We start from the raw sequence: 21388 nt of genomic DNA on the forward strand, positions 1-21388 counted from the left end.
AGGGAATGCCAGGAAAAAGGCAAATTGTCACAGAAAATGTAGAATTAAATCAATTAAACCATTGTCATTCACAAAGCATGGGTAAAACAGACTACAGTTGTTACTCATAATTAAGAATTGATATAGAACAGCACAAAACGTACTATTCAAAATATTAAGCAAGATAAGATTTTAAACTGCCCTTGCAATGTTAAATTGCAGCTGCTTTACATATGGTTAAAATGTTATTCAGCTTTATTTTTGCCAAAAACTAAAAAAGTCAGTGTTAGACAGATGTAAAAATTACACAACAAACCTATAATGATGAACTTTGAAATAATATACTAACCATGATAACTGCAGTTTTCTTTTTTCCGAATTCTAAATCCAAGGCTCCACTACTGTGTGTTTTTAAAGTTTTATTAAAATCAATCAATAATCCTTTCCACAACAGTCAGTTCCTGCCACAGCAGCAAGTTCAGGCACACCTTACACAGTGTGCCTGTCTTAAGAAACATTATCATAACTTATTATAATCATTAACTTAACAGAGGCCAGGTTAACCTAGGCTTGTTCTGAAATGTTGAGAAGCAACCATATGGAAAGCCTGAAGACCAATTAAATGAAGGTTCACCAGCTCTTAGATAAAGAGTGCAAATTATTTTAAGTTCAACTCGCTATATTTAAAACTTAGTACCCTTGCTTATTTGGAGTATCAGGAAATAAGTCATAGATGCATAGTACTGAACAAGAATGCACATTTTAGCTAGTTTGTGGTGTACTGAAGTGGCTATTAACTCTTTGACAGAGAAGTTTAGGGACTTACAAATAATATCACATTGAAATCATTTCAAACAGTAGTAAGACATAAAAAGTCTCAAACCTTTCACTTACTTTCTAAATGCACAAAAGAGATGACCAACCTATGGTTTTATTTTCAATGTATGCTTTGTGGTAGTGAAAAAGAGAAGTGTCTTCTAACAATCAGATTCTAAACTTTTAACCACATTTTATGCAATGGTTTGTGAGAAGCCATTTTTCCAGGAGCTTAAACTAACATGGCGTGATCTACATTTCATAGCGAGTTTAGATTCATAATCATGTGAACAGTTTCTGATCATGGTTTCCAAAAATAAAATCATTTAATTTCAAAATCATAGGAGTACAAACCTTGATTCAGATCAGCCTAAAGAGAGATATTAGACAACAGCCCTGATCAGGAATGTGCTTTCTTCAAATGCACATCAGTTATATTTCTTCAGGTCTTTAGAAGGTGCTTTTGGTCACCAGCACAAGAAAACAACATATTAGCTGAAAGTGAACATAAAGAAAGAGAAGCTGCTGTTGAAATCAGCAAGTATTTAACAACTTCCTCTCTGTTTCAAGACATGTCTTATGGTTTCCACAGTTTTAAAGGGGTCGTGTTTATGAATTTCTTGAGTCAGTCCAGAAAAGTACCATAATTCACATTATACTATGTTATCTACTTTTTCTGAGCAGCTTACTTTTGAACTCTCAATGTCCTTGTCTTCTGTTACCATTCCAGAAGAACAGGATGAGACGACAGAGTGCAGATTCTACATTCTTAACACAGGGGATTTTGGTTCACTTTGGTCTAATAATAATAATAATGACGAAAAACCATTATTTTAAAGATATGAACATCACAAATATACAATCTAACTAAAATTAACTTTGGTGTCTAATGATACACTACATTGAATGTTATTTATAGATTTTTTATTGATTTTATTGATCGATAATTGAACTGAATTAGACTCTGCAACCAGGTGATATGATGTGATTTTTAAACACAATAGTAGTTCTTCCAGGTATGTGGTATGTATATGTAAATTTAATACATACACATCTTAACTAAACAAAATAGTTCAAATAAATTCATTTCAAACTTTTGTTTATGCAGTTTAACTAAAATTTGCATACAAAGAAGTTCTTATCAGGAATGAACCTTGGAATCTGCAACAAAATACATAACAAATAAGCAGGTGGGGTTGAGAGGAGGAACTGAACTTCTCGGATGCACCTTTATCTAGAGTGAACTAACCGAGCAAAGCAAACATACACAAGTAAAGACTGTGCACGCGAATTTGCTCTCACAGACCAGGAATTTGGAGATAAAAGAATAATCCCAGGGTGGCGAATCTTCAGATAAATATGTTTCTCCTTACAAATTAAACGGAGAGATGAGATGGAGAAATTGCATCCGAACAGTTTGTAAAACATTTATATATATTTATAAAAGTCATGCCATTTCAATTTTCCCACAAGATGGGGGCAAATGAAATAGAAAATAACATCATATACTACACTACCGGTCTAAGGTTTTAGAACACCTCACTTTTTCCAGTTTTTATTAAAATGTATGCAGTTTAATGTCTCAATGTATTCTGAAATTTAAGCATAGAACAAATAAATAAGTGGAGATAAAGAAATCATTGAATCATTTTGTTTAAGCTGACAAAACCCTCTGGTACCCTTAAAAGGGCACCAAATCCGTGTGCTTCTATTTAATCCCATGTGTACTCTTCACTGTTGTGTTGTTTGCCAAGTTTTTGGTATTCCATGAAAGCCGAGACTCTCTAATGATGTGAAGCATTCTCTGATGTGATTAATTTGTTTTTATAACCCTCGGCATTTATGCCCCGAGAATGAAATGCACTGGTAACCAAGAGAATAAGCTTTCAAACGATGTGCACATTGTAGGAATATAGTGTAACGTCTATGCACAGGAGCTGCACGTAACACGTAACCTATATTCTAGGTTTTCAACATGCACCTTATCCTAAAGGTAATATGACGTATATTTGTATTGGTTCCAACTTTGATAGCAGAACAGGCAGAATAAAAGCTTGCAAGAAATGATAATATTTTAATTTCGTACAAAAGCACGAGAACCTCAGGCAACTGGTAGCTAACAAAGCACAGTACACTTTATAACACTTTAAATATAAATCCTCTCTTCAGAATTCGGTAAACCAAATGTAATTATACTACAGAAGGTTTCTGTAGAGTTCATTATGCTGAATTTTAGAACTATGCCCCCTAAATAAAATAGTTCAGATGTCTTTTGTGTAAGTAAGAATAGTCTGCAGAACTATGATGTGACAGGGAGGAAACAACAAATAGAAAAAACACGCACACAAAAAAAAACAAGCCAAGTTAATTTCCTGTGGCCAGGGCCCAAGGTCAATTCTACATTATTTTTCTCAGCATTTTGTATGTACACACAGTGAAAAGAAGGGACACACCACATACACACAATGCCTAAACACAAAGCACTGTGATTAAAGGTCTCCACTTTAGTTTATCCTCTTATCGCCCCCTCTGCTCAAGGCATGTCCTTTAGCATGAAAGTAATATATTCAGACTCTTCTATTCACCAGTTCAGACCGAGAGACCCCAGCGTTAGTGTTTCTCTGACATTGGGTTGGGTGGGGTGGCCTGAGGGACCATAGCTCGTCTTATGACAATGATCTCTGATATGTTTGAAATTTTGTCAATGACCCAGTTCTCTCTGACAATTTCAGTATCAGTTATTAATACTATAGAACAATCCTGACCTCAATGAAATTTTACCAAACTGTAAGGCAATTAAACCCTTGGGAACCCTTTTGTGGGTTTAAAATTAAAATGTTTCATTACATTTTTATTAAAAACTATGAAGGTAGTTATATACTTCTATCATTACAAGATCTAGAAATGGTGTGCTGTAGGAATTTCACTGTAAAGATTAATCATTACTGCAATTATGCAAGTCTGTGCAAGCACAAAGTGGGCTCCATGAGAAATGTATTCCTTATATATTTGTCTAAACAATTCTTCCATACAAAGGAAAATTAGGAGGGTTTTCACACAATTGATTGATTGGGCTAATCGGCCTCAAGTCCTAGACCAAATCATAACATTAAACAACACGCAAACTACAAATTACAACCTTTAAGCCAAATACGTTTTAATTTAAAAGTAAAGTGGCCTCCGTCAAGAAAAACATTTGAATACGAGTTTTGAAATTCCATTACATGGGTGAGTCAAACAAGTATTGATTGGTCTAGATTACAGTTTAATCTTTTCTATGATAATAACACATGGCACATCTTGAGATTTTCACTGGATAATATTCTCTTCAACGTCCCTCAACATGTACTGTGGGATTTGGCAGCACCCTTGTGCCTTTAAAGGAATGCACAATTACATGTAGCAATAACTCATTAAGGGCTCAGTGCTTACACCTACAAGTTGTCACTTTGCTAAACACATGGGCTGTAACCCATCTATCATACATCTCCTGAATATTACAGTATAGCTGAACGGAAGCTACTTTAGAGAAAGGGTCTAGTTATAAAAGCATACTGTATCTAAATTACTGGATGCAGCATGAAGAGAGTTTATGGATTAACAGCTTTAAAAAGGCCAGTCAAATGTAATTAAGTTAAAAGGGTGAAAGGCAACTATGGTTTCAAGCTGCCAAGTTTAACGGAGGGAACCGCTTAAGAGTAATCATCTCACAATGCCAATTTAAACTTTTCAGATCATTCCCAAACTGAAGGCATTTTACAGGAAGAACATAGAGATACAACACTATTTGGACCACAGGATACTTGGAGGAGGGTATACACATTTAACATTGAATCCGACTGGAAAGGTTAAGCAAACATCCAAATCACAACCGTCATTTCCTCACCGAAGCAAACAAAACTTGATGCCGTAGCACAGAGTGTGTAGAAAGTATGCATGCAACAATTACCCCATCACTATTTCCTTGATCCTATTTATGCAAATTATTTCACGTATTAAGCATCCTTCCCAATAAATAGGACCCGCTATAATCCATCATTCAGGATGCTTTTATAGAAAGCCAATTACAGAGACTATGAGATGCAGCATAAGTCTGTGACTTTTACTTACAATTGGTCCTTATGTCTCATCCAAAACTAAAGGGAGGTAAGGGAAGCTGCACTGAGGCAAGGGCTTGATCCAGGAAACATTTTGATACAACCTTTCTCCTTCACAAAAAAGCCATCTGCTAGTTACATAGAAAGGCTGCATATTATTTAAATATCAAAACAGCAAGCACATTAACTCCCCGGGTAATGCGATACAATTTGGTACCGCCTCCTCCTCCACACTAGCTACTTGCTTATCATTTTATTCCACGTCAGGTCAGGTCATAAAAACAAACGAACCATAATAAATGCTAAATGCAACACTCACACTATTAAGAAGAGGATAAAATGCCAACACACCAACGATTAACAAGCTTGTAATTTACAAAACACATTCTGAATAGAAGCACAAGCATTCATAGATACTTAAATTAAGCCACCCCTGTCCAAAATCCCCCTCCCTTCAGTAAGATATGCACGCCTTTATTGTCTTTTTGACACCTGTCCTCAAACCGGTGCAGCCTGAGTGAAAGGAGCAAGGTGTGCTTTCACTTCAGGGGTTGCTGCAATAAATCATCCTGTTATGAAACAAATTAGGAAACAGCACTGTTTACTTAATATGAAGAACAACAGTGGCCCTGTTAAAGAGGACAGGTACTTACAGTGCCTCCTGTGTTGTGTACGGCATTTACACACAGTTTCTGCATTTACAAGGCCAGGTGCACGGCATGTATAAAGGTTAAAAAGGTATTCAATATGAAAAACAAGTTTGCTTAAGTATTGCACGGTTATACATCATTTGTATACAGTGCTGCATTGATATTTCTATAGCAAATATGGGATTATGTTCTGAGATACTTAAATGTTGGGGGAGAGGAGGGTTAACACTTCCAGATGCAAAGAAAGTGACAGAATATTACCTGTTTCCCTAAGTGATTTATACATCATTATAAACATTACTAACATATTAATAGGTTGCTGACGTGACAACTAGGCTGTTTAATTTTACAGCCATACCCTATTAAAATAACAGACTGACACTTAAAAAAAAAAGGAAGTATTGCTTTTATTTTCATTAGGTTATGCAGAACTACTTTTAGAGCAGTCTGGGGATTTTGTGTGATGGTTTTATACAATAGGCCAGGTGTAAAACAACAATGACGGTTCTCTGCAAGGGTGAGCTAATGGTTAATCAATAACTTGGGCTGTTACCTGACACACCACAGACCAACATTTCTTGTCGACTTGTTTCTATCCAGCCCCAACAGCCTCCCTTTTGAAAAGGCATGTGAAAAAACAGACACTCAATAAAAACCACTTCAAAATAAAACATGAAAACGACTTGCAAACAGGCAAATAAGCCTCGATCAACCATCATGAGTCAAATACGAAAAAAAAAAAAACTCCCAATGCAGCTGTACACAGGTGAACCCCAGTCCAGTCTCAGACATGCGCCCCACGTCCCCCACCCAGGGACATCTAGAAAATGGGGACTTGACCGATCTGCGATTGAAGAGTGATCTGCTCCACAGGCCAGTGTAGAGAAGTGGCCCTCATCGGCCCTGGCCCTGGCAATGCCCCCGTCTGACCGCATATTGCCCACGGTGACACGGCATATTCAACTCCATGACGTAGAGCCGGATCGGGGAGCAGGAGCCACCGCAACACCGCGCTTATGAAACGAAGATGAACCCACTCTGAAAGTCTCAAAGTCTTTAAACCATCGTCGGACTGCTTTCGCAGCAGCAAGCTACACTATAATAACGACACACGACCCCTGTAACTGTCGCAACAGAGACCCGTCGGATCCAGAAGAAATGTGCGACAAAGTTTCTGAGGCGGCTGAGGATTGGCAGGCAGTGGCAGCTCACTGCTAGCGCTACACACGCGAATGCGCCCCCGCTTTACTTTACAGTCCTATTTAACCACAGCCAAGATTTCTAGTAAATGCGACATGTCTTACCATACTAATTCGGTGTTTTTCCGGGTTTTTAGCAGCCATGCAGCGGCCACTCCGCGGGATTTGCCCAACTTCACCAAACTTTATAAAGCAACTGCGCTTCCGCTTCCGCCTGGGATGCAGAGGAGCATAACAAGGGCGAGCCGAGCTGTTCCCCAGTCCATGTGCAGCTGGATCTGCATCCTAGAATGAACAAACCACTGCACACACACACACACACACACACACACACACACACGCATGCATGCATACATACATACATACATACTTTATTGATCGTGTCACTTCACATCAGAAGAAGGGTATTACTCAACAGATAAAGTGACATTAAATGAGTGTTTTGCTGGACTGAGACAACAATATCTTGTCGCTTCAGAAAAACGAGATAAATGAAGTCTCTAGAACCCCGTCTTTGCGGCAGAAAAGACTGCTTGAGTCCTATGATGCTAGAATTTATAAATTACTGTTACTCTGATGATTATTATTGTGGTACCAGGTAAGGGTTTCAATAATACATGCATGAATGTGTCCAAATACCCATGGACAGTTGCCACTGAGAGGGTGGAACAAAACTTCACATGGATTTGAAAAAGATAAGCATTCAATGATGAAAAATGCTAAAATGTATCATATACGTAGCACCTGTTAGTCACTAGCAAATATGGGAACTGTCACAATGGGGCCAGAAAGAGCTCACAGCTCCATACATCTGGAAACAGAGAGAACTAATATTCCTTCACAATTACAAATACAAAAGCATGGTTATAATGTATACTAAGTAGTTAGTTGTTGCTGCACTGGTATGTAAAGAGAAACTTGTGCATTAGCTGTTTTACAATACCTAAATGTTTTCTCTGAGGTTTTAAGTGTAGCAACCAATTTCCTCATTTGCTCTAGTTATGGTCAGCTAAACCAGAGTAACAAAAACTGTAACTGTTGAATTGCAAGACCTTGTCGTTATATATTAGTTCACATGGAAATAGTTTGAAGAGGATATAAAATAAGTTAAATATTTCACAAAACCATTCTAATTCTAATAGATGAAACTTCACTACACTATGAATGTATATTTAATATGAATATGTAAGAAAAATATACTTAAAATGTAACTGACCACACTTTCTTTTTGTGTCAGAACACGGTATGGAGACATAACCAATGAAAGATTATCTGCAAAAAGTACCTGACAAGATCTGAATCTCCCTCCATAAAAAGGAATGGGGCACTCTAAACGTGTACATCTTATTTATGTTATTTACTTTTATTTTCCCATGTCAACAAAATTGAAATAATTTAAGTATATAGCAAGTTAGTGTAGAAGTAAACCAGCATTTTCTGAGGCATAGCTAGTAGCTTTAGTTATCATCTTTTTCAGAGAATGGTATGTGAGATGAGGGTGTGAATATTTCCTGCAAAGTGGACTTAGTCCTCCACTAGAGAATTATTGTAAACGTTTTCTATCTACACACACACACACACACACACTTTCAAATCTGTGCTCTGCCACTACATTATAAGAGCATCAATAATTTGCCTGGCAAAATGAGTTTCAGTTTGACACTTTGTCATGTTAAACACCTATTAAAAAACAAAGCCCACCACCACAGGGTTTTACTATATTACATAAACATAATAAGCAGCACTCATTAAATTAGGGAAGCAAGTTAATACAGCAATAAACAAATTAGCACATATTGATTTCAATTCATTTGAAAACAAAAAAAAGGCACTGGCAGTAATATGAGTCAAGGACGGCATATAATGTGGTAATATTGTCATGCAATAAAGGCGTTATAATTGAGCCTTAAGAAAATCAAGTTACTTTATACACTTGCTGGCATTTAAGAATTGTAGTTTAGGTTTCAGAGCACCTTGTCCTGCTTGATAACCTCGATGGATACCTGCCATTGCTTATCTGGCCCTGAGCAATTGTGAAGAGAGCTGCCTTGGCAAGATTCATCAATTTATTTACATCACCCTGGAAAATACACTTTTTTTAACAAATTGTGCTCTTCTTTTATTTTAGTTCAACACAAAACAATAATAATTCAAGATTGAGGATGATGATGATGATTATACCTACAACAGAGTAGGTCTATTATTTGATAAATAGTTTATAGTTAGCTCTAATACTGAATTATTGTACCAGTGACAAAAGTTGAAGCAGTTGTCACAGAGGAAACTAAAGGAATGTGTTAAATTGGTCTCACAATATAGCATACATACATAATTTACTCGTTTTGTAATTATGTCAGTGGCACACACTTCACCCGATCCCAGCTAGCAGTGAGTGCTTTGGTAACTTAAAAACATGTTGAAACAAATCCTTTTCGTTTCCTATTTGCGCAGCTGTCAGACTGATTCACGTCTGCTGACAACATTACATTGGCTTAAATAATATATGCATGTCTATAGTCTACAGTGCCTCTGTCATTGAAAGACCATATTGTAAGGAATGTGGAGAAATACAAAACAGACATGGAAAACAGCACCACCTGCTGAAGCTAAGTAACCAGTTATGTAAGATGAACTACGTGTCCAAGCTGAAAGGAGTAAAGTCAATTATTACAATATTACCTTGATCTTGTTAGAACAAAAGCATAAGACGGATTAGCAATATTTGAAATAGAGATTTTTGATTTGAAAGACAAATATACTTCAATGCTTCAATTGTCAAATTAATGTTCAAACATTCTGATAAACAATACCCTTTAAGAATGAATAACCAACTACTGAATAAGTACATAAATATTTGAAAATAACAAACATGGTCGTCTTTATCTGCATTAACTCTTGACATTATTAGCTGTTATTCGACTTAAACGTTTTTGCATTTATCTATCTCTCTGTTTATATAACCTGTCCACGAGGAGGCACCATTGTATTTCTTTCATTTTTATTTCTCCAAGTGACATGAAAAAGGCAATACCCATGTTGGGTTTGATACCCAAGATGGTTTGTGAATACTCGTTCAATTCCTGTCTTTATAGTGTATAACTCAATAAATCAATGCCTTGCAAGGGCATCTAGGTAGATGGAAAAGGTTGACCTCTTTAAAGTCTAAAACGTTTGTGTTGTTGTTCAGATAGCCTACTTTGGGGATATAAGCATAGGCATTGTGGACATTAATCAACACAAGCCACCCGAGAACTGGACCTAATTTAGATCATCTCTGGAGGAGACCTCGACAACGAGCCACAAATGGGGGGTTCAGAGCATTAACTTCTGCTCACTTTCATGGCAAAGGTGGTCTCTGCCAAGGATGAGCAAGTTTAAGTGTGAAAGTTCATGATATGGCTACTGCTTCTTCTCAAAAGACTCTTTAAAACAACACGTCATGCATTATTGTGAAGCTAGTTGAAAGTAACTCTAAAAGTCAGTTATTACATTGAAATATTTTAATTCATATAGGCTAGTTTTATGCTAATCACTTTTAAATAATACAATATCGGAAAAGGCTATATGTGCGAATTATTGCTAATGAGTAACAACACCAACACATCGTTATTTATCAGCAACTTCCGTTACATAGGTTATAAACTCTTCTTAAGAGGAAGAATTTAGGGAAAATATGATTATTGATTTGAAGCTCTGTATGCTAAAGTCCAGTGACATAAACACCTCTCCTCCGAGTGGATATTGCCTTCATTGGCAAATAACTACATTTAGCAGACTGTCTTTAGCAGACTGTACCCATTTCCTGCCGTGCAATTAACATGTGTAGAATATGTTTTTTTTTTGTTTTTTTTTAAGTTATGGCCACTGTTATTGTTTTCCTCCGGGTCTCTGTGGAGTTTAATTAAAATTCATAGTTCGCACTGAAAACAGATGGAGTAGTATATTATTTTACATGGGACATAACATTTATTTTGTTATTTTCCCCCAGGAAGTTTAATTTTAAGATATATGGATGCATGCCATATTTATAGAGGATCCTGCGAAATAAAAAAGTCACCTAACAATAAACTATGTTTTGTCTATTGTCTACATGTTTATTGGGTGCAAAACACAACGTTAAAAACAACAAAAACGTCTCGATTGGCTGTCCAATAAAATAAAATGTTTTTAAAATGGTATTATTATTATTATTATTATTAGTAGTAGTAGTAGTAGTAGTAGTAGTAGTAGTATTCAATTAAAATACAAGGAGGTATATGATTGTCAATCTTTAAATAATCAATCAATAAATAAACACATATTAAGATTTATATATATAAACGTTCGTCTCTTAACGTGTCAAATTTTTTCATTATTATTATTATTATTATTATTATTATTATTATTATTATTATTCAGTGAAAACAGACAGTTGCCAATACTGGGTTCTTGTTCTTCACATATGAATTATTAATAATATTTAAATAACCAATAAGCTATTAATAAAGTATTTTCAACAAAGATAATATAATATAAATAATAATAATAATGTAAATAATAATAATAATAATAATAATAATCCACACACACACACAAAAGAAAGAACGAAAAGGAAAAAAGAGCCATAATCAACAAACATAAAACAAACTCGTTGATTTAGTTTGGAGTCGGGAAGAGTATCTCTAAAACGCGTCCCAATGAACACGCAGGCCTGGAGGCAGGTGTGTGCAGCAGGTGGCTTTACCTGCAATGCAAAGCAGCCCTCGCCTGCGATTTCCTTTAATATGGAAACCGTATTACTTCCTGAGCCGCAGTTCGGTGATGAGCCAAAAATGCATGTCTGCGCCTCTCTTCCAGCATGATTTATTGCGCGAAAATACCAAAGAACTAATCAGCAGAGTAACTAATTAATACAAATCTGCATTTTTGCATAAGCAATTAGTGCGAGGAGAGCGCAATGAAATGGGAAGCTGGATTCGTTTAATCTAAATGCCCATCCAAGCGGAAAGGCACTGGGGCGAGGCACTGGATCTCCGTTTGGGGAAAATGCCTTTTGATTAGGTGGTGCAAATAAAAGGTCAGATCATCAATATTTAAATCGCATCTAAATGCATATGTGCTCAGCAAAATACAGAACACTTTATGTGCCATTGGTGGATAACAGAATTGGGAAAAATCATATGAAGTTAATCCCTCATGCAGATTTACCCAAACAACAGACTGGTGCTCTTCACACCGTCTATTCCTCCTGCGTGCAAATCAGTTGCACATCACTGTTCCGTTTATATAGACATCGACATAGTGCTCATAGTGGGCCTGTGTTCATTCAATATATGTAGTTTGCCTTGGTGCCCAGTATCTATTGCATGACACCCAATGATATCACGGGGAGCTGAATGGTCTACCCCAGTAAATGTAATCAATTGTAAACACCTATGTGCGTATTTACATGAACATGGGTTTACATGGTTCGTTGCTTTATAAAAAGCGCACAAAAACAAGCAATCAATAACAACAACCCTGAAAAACGACCTCAAGCTTCCTTATTACAAAAAGTGTATTTCACTTACACTCTGGTTGATATTCTACCAAACAATAGTGGCATTTTGTGTAGCCTATTGTTTTGCACAGTGTCTCTTGTGGATGTGTTGAAATGAACACAAACAGCAGGATTTTGAAAGGGGGCAAGATAAGAAACTGGTCACAAAAGGAAATGGTTTAAGCGAATCCTTTCATTGATAACTGGATAAATTATACATTTTATATAACCCCCGTGATTGGAGATTAGGCAACCCGAGTGAGGCTTTAGAAATGATTGAGCCTCCAACCCTTTTTAGGTCTTATCCCGGTAATAATGTGTTGTACTTCATTTCACCCAGTAACGTGAGAGTTGTATGAGTTGTTTTAACACATTTGTTGACTAGTGCGTAGTGGCTGCTGTGTAGTTAAATATGCAATCCAAAATATTTTAAACGCCACTGTCCGGTTGGTCTGTTTAGAAAAACACTTTTCGCTAATGCTATTTAACCATTACAATTTAATATCAATGTTTGATGTCTGTTAAATGAATAAGAACCATGCCGCCAAAACCATGACATTTTGATTAGTATTTCAAAAAGAACAAATCAAAATATTTAAATTAACAGGATGGACGGATTTAAGTCGACTTTATAATTTCTTACAGCATGGGGATTCTTCTTCTTCTTCTTCTTCTTCTTCTTCTTCTTCTTCTTCTTCATTACTATTATTATTATTATTATTATTATTATTATTATTATTATTATTATTATTATTATTATTATTATTATTAGTAGTAGTAGTAGTAGTAGTAGTAGGTTTGTAATAATTGTAGGAGTAGGAGTAGCTATAGTAAGTTAAAATGACAATTATATGATTAAACTGGTTTTGTTAGTTTCTTGATAGTTTCCTTTTTGTGATGAAATCCTCAGGACTTTATTTCTTTCTTGTTCTGATCAATACAGTGTCGTTAATAATATTGTAATACACATATTTTTTAAATATACGATAAGTGAAAAGGCAACACGAACCAAAACAACAAAAAACTATTTTCCCCACAAGTGTTTGTTCTTTGTTTTTTTTTCGTTATCCCATTATTATATAAATTAACTTAATAATAATAATAATAATAATAATAATAATAATAATAATAATAATAATAATAATACATTGAGTTAAACACATATTTCCAGACCCAGAATGCACTGGAAATGTCAGTGAGCTGTCAGTGGTGCTGAATTACCTTGGGCTAACTACATAGCATGTCTGCTACTTAAACAAATCGCATGGCAACACTAAGATAAACGGAGACAAACAGACTAAAGAGATAAATTACAGGGGCCTGTGAGATGAACTAACAAAACTTTCCAATTTTTCATGACAAAGATTAGCCGTTCTCCAGCACCAATATCAGGCGCCGCGTTTCTGTGGGCACTTCACGGTTACCTGGTTATTGAAGCTCCGGACCCGCTCTCTGCTCGGAGCCGGGTCATAAACAGATGTTAAATATAGATGAATCAGAGCTAAGCAAACACTGGAAATGTGAAGAATTTGACAAGCCTGCCTACACATGAATTAAGTCTCTGCTAAATTAAGCCGAAACAATATATGCACACGTATCTAAATATAAAAGCAGTGGCGACTTAATTAAGGTTCCAACATACGAAAAGGCAAAAAAAAAAAAGTATGACATTGTAAGTTAAATGCAGTTAACAGATCACAAATGGCCTGGTTTTAATTAAAGACATACTTGTTCTATCGCCTTAAAAGGAAAACCAGTTTAAAGTACCAGAGTAAAGTCTTTCATTGCCGGTCCCCCCCGCAGGTGCAATATGAATCAATTATCTTAATTAAGATAATACTGAACTCCCGTGAGCTCTAAATCGGACGGATTTTGTGTTGTGGACAGCCAAACTGCATTTATTAATTTCATCCCTTCTAGGCATAGTAGTTTGTGGTTAGTTTATTTAACTTTATATATATATATATATATATATATATATATATATATATATATATATTCCCCCAGTGACCAGTCTTACTTCGTGGCTTTGCTTTGTTGACAGCAGATGGCTGCAGCGATATATTCCTTTCAATAAATAGCATCATATTAAAATCATGCTCAGGTTGTCATTTCATTGGGTGCAGCAACATCAATTAAGAAACTTTGAGCAATTAAACCCCCGCTAACACAACTGTTCCCTTCCAAATAAGCTGAAATCAATGGATTAAACTATATATGTATATGTTATGCATATTGTCTAGTCTTTTCCCACTTGTTTCACTGGCCGACCCACGGTCACCATGTGGCCATGTTTCGGGGGGATTATTCCCAGTTGCAGGGGCAGCAGACTGCACGCGCGGCCGCTCATCCAGCCGTGAAACCGGCTTTTGTCCGCGCGCGTGCGGCCCGCGTGCCGACCTCCAGTGTGAGCGCGAGAGCCTCGTTATCGCGGCGCAGGCCAGACCCCCAGCACACCAGACCCCCAGCAGGCCAGACCCCCACCACACCAGTGCCCCCAGCACACCAGACCCCAGCACACCAGACCCCAGCACACCAGACCCCCAGCACACCAGACCCCAGCACACCAGACCCCAGCACACCAGACCCCCACCACACCAGTGCCCCCAGCACACCAGACCCCAGCACACCAGACCCCAGCACACCAGACCCCCAGCACACCAGACCCCATCACACCAGACCCCAGCACACCAGACCCCCACCACACCAGTGCCCCCAGCACACCAGACCCCAGCACACCAGACCCCAGCACACCAGACCCCCAGCACACCAGACCCCATCACACCAGACCCCAGCACACCAGACCCCCACCACACCAGACCCCAGCACACCAGACCCCAGCACACCAGACCCCAGCACACCAGTGCCCCCAGTCCGCAGCATGCACAATGGAGGATGGGCCGTCTTTAAACACGCTTTACTAACGCTTAGTGCAAGATGACCCACTAGCCTACCTAAACATCTTGGCTCTCTTAATCACTGCAACCCAAAATGCTATTCCAGCCCCGAGTTATAGGCTATTATTAGTAGGCTTATGATTTCCCCACTAGTACTAATTTATTAGTATGATAATGATGGTGGAGATGATGATGAAGATGATTATTATAGGGAAAACACTGAAGCACGTCATATTTAAGCCGTAAACCTCTCTTCCATCACTGTATTTGCACTGTAAAATTGAATAAAATATAATATGCATGTCATGTAATTTGTTATATACGTTTTACACATATACATTTACATGCATCATATATTTTATTCCATATATATATATATATATATATATATATATATATATATACATACACATGAAAAGAAAATATCACATTTTGTGTACACCTATACTCTCTCTCTCTCTCTCTCACACACACACACACTCACATGTATATTTATATATAATTACACACACGCGTTGAGTTGCATGGATTTATTAGTTAAGAAAATATGTCCTATGCTTGAAAGGGTTAATTCTTCCTGCGGGTACAAACAGGTCCGCGGAGTCTCTAACTGGCGACAGATGGCCACTTTCTTTGGGCCACAAAGGGATGCAATAGAGAGCTCTGTTGCATACAAATGGGTGCTGTCACGTGCTGCTCGGGGCCGTTTGCGTGACGTAGCTGGCCATATGGCGCGTGCCGGGGAAAGGGGCGGGGCCTGCCGCCAGACGCCGATGCGGGGGGTATGAACAGCAGCAATAGATACACACGCTCAGCATCAGCAGCACTGCTATATAACCTGAGCATCCACCGTGCAGCCGGGCACAATATACCTTATCGAGGCGCACTGTCACAGCTACAAGGGTATGAGACTCTTATAACGGGACATTCTTCAAAGGTAATTATCAATAGTCATCTTTTCATTCATGTGCTTCAGTTATATATAATGCATAATGCCAAAAAAGTATATTCTTTTTTTTTTCCCGAAGATGTGTAACAATGTGCCATTACTATGCTGTACTATAAATTATGAATTTGCGTGTAAAGCAGAGATGAGCGGTGTGGAAGACAGGAACATATGCTACCTGTTACAGCATCAGGCGAGCATTTAGTAATTAATTAAATTGTTGCATCAAATTGACTCAACCCCAAAGGAATTTAGTACATTTTTAACCAATTATATTATTATTATTATTATTATTATTATTATTATTATTATTATTATTATTATTATTATTATTATTATCAGTACTAATAACAATAATGATGATTCTTATTTTATGTTGCAGTAGCGTCAACATTGTTAACAATAGTTATAGTACTATTAGTAGGTTATTACATAGACTAGTCAAACGAATTAGATTCTAAATTGAAATTAACTCAAGAAACTGATGCGTAATTGCATGATTATCTGTATGATTTTTCAGTATAATTCCTGTAAATTATGTTGAATATACTTCTTGCATATAGATGCATTGAAATCATTGTTTATTGTACGATATAATCTACTTAGGGTCTAACCACCGAGTTATATAACGGTATTGAGATAAGCAGATAGGATGTCATATAGATAATAGTTTGTTCGATCATTTGTAATTAGATTGTAATCATTTCAGTGTCTCCTGAACAAAATCCTATCGTTTTAAATATATATATATATATTTCCTTTGTTTTATTGACATTATTCGTCTAATCTTAGCGTTATTAATGATGCATTTTTTTATTTTGATGTAACGCAGGGTTGGATAATGACAAAATCATTCACAGAACACAGCATGATGCCAGAGTCCCAGAGCACCTCGAACTGGACTGATGAATGCTTAAGTTCCCAGGACGAAAACGACATGGAAAAGAAAAACGGGGAGCACGATGAAACCATGAGCAAGGACGGCGATGATGACGACGACGACGAATTTAGTAGACTTGAAGATGACGAGGACGACGAAGACGAGGAGGAAGAGGAAGGCGACGACCAGAAGCCCAAGAGACGCGGACCCAAGAAGAAGAAAATGACCAAAGCTCGGATGCAGAGGTTTAAGATGAGACGCATGAAGGCCAACGCCAGGGAGAGAAACCGCATGCATGGGCTCAACGAAGCTCTTGACAGTCTGCGCAAAGTTGTGCCATGTTACTCGAAAACGCAAAAGCTATCCAAAATAGAAACCTTGAGGCTGGCTAAGAATTACATTTGGGCTCTTTCCGAAATCCTTAGGTCGGGTAAAAGTCCGGACTTGATGTCCTTTGTCCAAGCCCTCTGCAAAGGATTATCTCAGCCCACCACTAATTTGGTAGCAGGCTGCCTTCAGCTGAACCCCAGAACTTTCCTTCCAGAGCAGAGCCAGGAAATACCCTCACATATGCAACCAGCAAGTGCTTCTTTCCCAGTCCATCCATACTCTTATCAGTCACCAGGTCTTCCCAGTCCTCCCTATGGTACCATGGACAGCTCCCACATATTTCACGTCAAACCACACTCCTACGGAAGCGCTTTGGAGCCGTTCTTCGAAAGCGCCCTTACAGAATGCACTAGCCCTTCGTTTGATGGACCCCTGAGCCCACCTTTAAGTGTTAATGGGAACTTCTCCTTCAAGCATGAGCCTTCAGCAGAGTTTGAGAAGAATTATGCCTTCACCATGCACTATCCGGCTGCAAGCCTGGCGGGCCCACAAGGTCATGCTTCCCTTTACTCCAGCTCAATACCGCGTTGCGAAATCCCCATTGAGAACATTATGTCATATGATGGACATTCCCACCATGAACGAGTCATGAGCGCCCAGCTCAATGCTATATTTCACGATTAACGAGATCTAAGTCCTATGCTTTGCAGAAACTAATCAATGACTCTTTGGTTTTATAAGCGTCAACGCATTCGGGTACCACTGATGCAAAGTGCAAATATCACACGCTTAAACTGATGTATGTATTTATTGTCGTTACTGCCTTTAGGAGAAGCGGGAGTGCAAATTCCCATTCACCTTATGTATTATACACTATAGCGCTTCTATATTAAGGTCACTCTGGAAAGTTGATGGTGGCCATATTCAGATTGTGTTAATTATATGATCCATATAACAAAAACCACAAGCAATAATTAGGAAACTATGCAATTTTTGAACTAATAATGGGCCAATTAAAAAAAATAAAATAAATATATATATTTTTCAACCAGCATTTTACTACTTATCTATCCCATGCTGAATTATTTTGTTGTGATTTTGTACAGAATTTTTAATGAACTTTTATAAGGTCGATTTCCTATTTTAACCCACGCAGCTCCATTGATATTTTATAAAAGAAAAGTAGAATTATCTCTTATTTATAAGAAATAATAATAATAATGATTTTAAAGATTTAACCAGCAGTCAAGTGCTTAGAAATGTATTCTGTTTCCTCTTTACTTGTAAGAAATCATGCAAGGTTGCACAATCCTGACAATTTTATCCCACCTGAAATATCTGTTTTCCTTACGAATCCAGACTCACGACACCTGAGTAGGGGCACAAGAAAACATGGCTATTTTGCAGGAGAGCGTGTTATACTGCATATTTTTGACCCAATCCCCACATAAAAGCTGCTTGACTATCATCTTAAATTTGCACTGTCTTCGTTTCTTTACTCACAAGTCATGATACTCTTCATTATTTTACGAAAAGTCAAAAGACAGCTTTCCCCGTGTACTAAACTGCACGATTTGACCCAAGAAGAATCGATGGCTTTTCATATCAAAATAATTAAAGAAAATCGTGGAGCCTGCAGTTGATGAGGATGTTCAAATCCATTCCTGTAGTTGTTAATTAGAACAATAGATACAATTTTCACACCAAGTACTCCATAAAATAGATCAATAGATATTGCATGTACAATGCAGTCCAGATTAAGTGCTGTTTGACGTGTAATGCCGGTTCAATTTGAATCAATTTGTACTGTACTTTTGTTTGTAAACCTGTATATTATGATGTATTGCCACAACGCATTGGGGATTTATATTAAACATCTCTGAACCATTTATATATGAGAATAGTATTGAACATTTGGTAAAAAAAAAAAGTTGCATTTCTCCTTCAATGTGATTTCTTAGTGTATGTAATTCCTATGGGATTATTGTTTTATTTTGATAGCTCATAAAAAGTGCAAATTATTATTTGTAGAATAAAGTTAATTATTACAGTTTTGCTGTTAATGTGTGTATCTTTCAAGGAAACATTTCGGAGTGTATTTAGTATTGAACTTTTTAAGTGAATTCTCCTTTGGTGTAACAGGTTGATTATCATACATATAAACGAATATATAAACAAATACAAGAATGTGCACATTCTGAACATTTTAATGGACCGAGAAAAGGTATATATGAGGAATTATTTGCAAATTGTTACTATATCTCAAGCAGACAAATGGAAGGGCCAGCTTTCAGTTCTTTGAAGTTTTATTAGTTGGTTAATTGAAAAGTTGAAAGGAAATCTGATCAGACCATATTTAAACAAAACCAAATCAAATATTAAATCAAAGAGTGCATACATTCATAAACAAATAAATACATAAACACATACTTATAGCCTATATACTTTACATATATAATTACAATCAAAATGGTGCTATTTAATATGGAAAGAGTGAATCAATTCCGGGACATTTACTTATCCTTATCATCATCATCATCATCATCATCATCATCATCATCATCATCATAACAACAACAATAATAATAAGGATAGAAGTAATAATAATAATAATAATAATAATAATAATAATAATAATAATAATAATAATAATAATAACATGTGTTTATTAATAGTGGAATTACACAATTGCGCGTGTTTTCTGCATGGCATTGCCTCACCTTGTCCTCGGTGAGAACTAGACCCTTCACTTGTCTCCAGCCGATTCGCCCCTGAGGCAAAACCCACTGAGACACTTTCAGTCCAGCTCACTCTAAAACACTGCGGTGATTGCTTTCACCAAATACACGGTGGCTGTGAATTGGGTACCCTGAGAATATATACTTGGCAACATTTGTTTCCCCCTCGGCAGTAGTTTAAATCATATTAGCATATTCTGCTTTATTCCCCCCACCATGGGCCATAGTCTTGCAGCCAAAATAACAGGCTATATTTCACATTAATAATTCTCCCCTTTTCCAAAAAGAACATATTGTTTAGCTCGTGGTTTTGGTGTCTTTGTAGCTTGGACGGTTTTGTCTTGGCATCGTACGCTAAGCAATGAGGGGATGAATCTACACTGTCAGATTACCTCAGAAGTATGCTTAGTAAGCTATAGCATCATCGATTTATTTAATGAAAGCTAATAAACACATACATAATTATAGTTTAGCCAAAATAAATTAAGATAATAGTAATAACGACAACACTTTTGTATTTATATTCAAAACGTACAGTTAAGTAATATTACACCAATCAAAGTGCAACATAAAATACTTTCTTAAAATCAAAGTTTATGTTTATAATAGCTCAAGGACAAATTGAACGGCTTTATGCCACAGCAATAACACTCGGATTTCTTAGTCAGTCAAGGGGCAACTCACCATCTTTTATTCAAACCAAGGCAGGCACAGATGTTCCTTCTGCAGGGGAGGTTTTAATTTATGAAAATTATATTGTTTATGCATGAATGCACACTGCATAACACAGTACTTTCATCTGATGGGAAAAAATACCACAGAACCAGTGCCAATGTCAGGAACATATTCTACAGATTTATCCCCCTTAAAGTTTAATGACTATCTGGAAAGCTTTTTCATATTACAAAAAACCTTTTCAATTACCTGACTTCTTTATACTTGGACAGCCATACACATTGCCACCTGGCAGTACATTGCAATGTCAAACTATATCTGTGAAGATTAAATAATCGTGCGAGATATATCATATTCAAGTCCGATTTAAATAAAGGGTCCACAACCCGAAAATAATTAATTCCATTTTTTTGTCGCTCCTCCAAACTGCTCAGCAATAACGTAGGGAATTATTTTCAAACAACTACGCCATGCAACACTGGCAGGCTGCCATATAATTTCCTTTATTCATCATTCACTAAAAATATAAAAATGCAAGGAGCACATCATCCTATTATTTATTATTTATGGATAGATGACTGTTTAAATCTTGTCAGGACGATAATTTAAGAAATTAAGTTATTAATGGTGTATTTATTTACTTGGTGTGTTGCTGCACAAATT

The 21388-nt window shown here is 36.9% G+C and overlaps 2 protein-coding genes across 3 annotated transcripts in view; one reads left to right on the forward strand and one right to left on the reverse strand.

Moving 5' to 3' along the window:
• The window catches only part of itprid2 (ITPR interacting domain containing 2), a 31358-nt gene extending 24404 nt beyond the window's left edge, over positions 1 to 6954 (reverse strand). The window contains exon 1 of the mRNA XM_066687298.1: positions 6847 to 6954. The gene's annotated coding sequence lies outside the window, so the exon portion shown is untranslated. The remainder of the gene's footprint in view (positions 1 to 6846) is intronic.
• A 9023-nt stretch (positions 6955 to 15977) lies between these two features.
• neurod1 (neuronal differentiation 1) lies at positions 15978 to 19362 on the forward strand. 2 transcript variants are annotated; one of them, XM_066688135.1, is made up of 2 exons: positions 15978 to 16093; positions 16963 to 19362. In XM_066688135.1, the coding sequence occupies exon 2, from the start codon at positions 16971 to 16973 to the stop codon at positions 17994 to 17996; it is 1026 nt and encodes a 341-aa protein (XP_066544232.1). In that variant the 5' UTR covers positions 15978 to 16093; positions 16963 to 16970; the 3' UTR covers positions 17997 to 19362. The 2 variants fall into 2 exon arrangements, with proteins under 2 accessions (XP_066544232.1, XP_066544231.1); XM_066688134.1 differs by having other exon boundaries at positions 15979 to 16093; positions 16935 to 19362.
• Positions 19363 to 21388: the final 2026 nt, after the last annotated feature.

This window comes from Amia ocellicauda, chromosome 16 (assembly GCF_036373705.1).
Source record: "Amia ocellicauda isolate fAmiCal2 chromosome 16, fAmiCal2.hap1, whole genome shotgun sequence".
Classification (NCBI taxonomy): Eukaryota; Metazoa; Chordata; class Actinopteri; order Amiiformes; family Amiidae; genus Amia; species Amia ocellicauda.

What these genes read in the sequence shown, in the direction of transcription:
- neurod1 (XM_066688134.1), top strand. Translation starts at nt 16,944, where the DNA reads ATGACAAAATCATTCACAGAACACAGCATGATGCCAGAGTCCCAGAGC.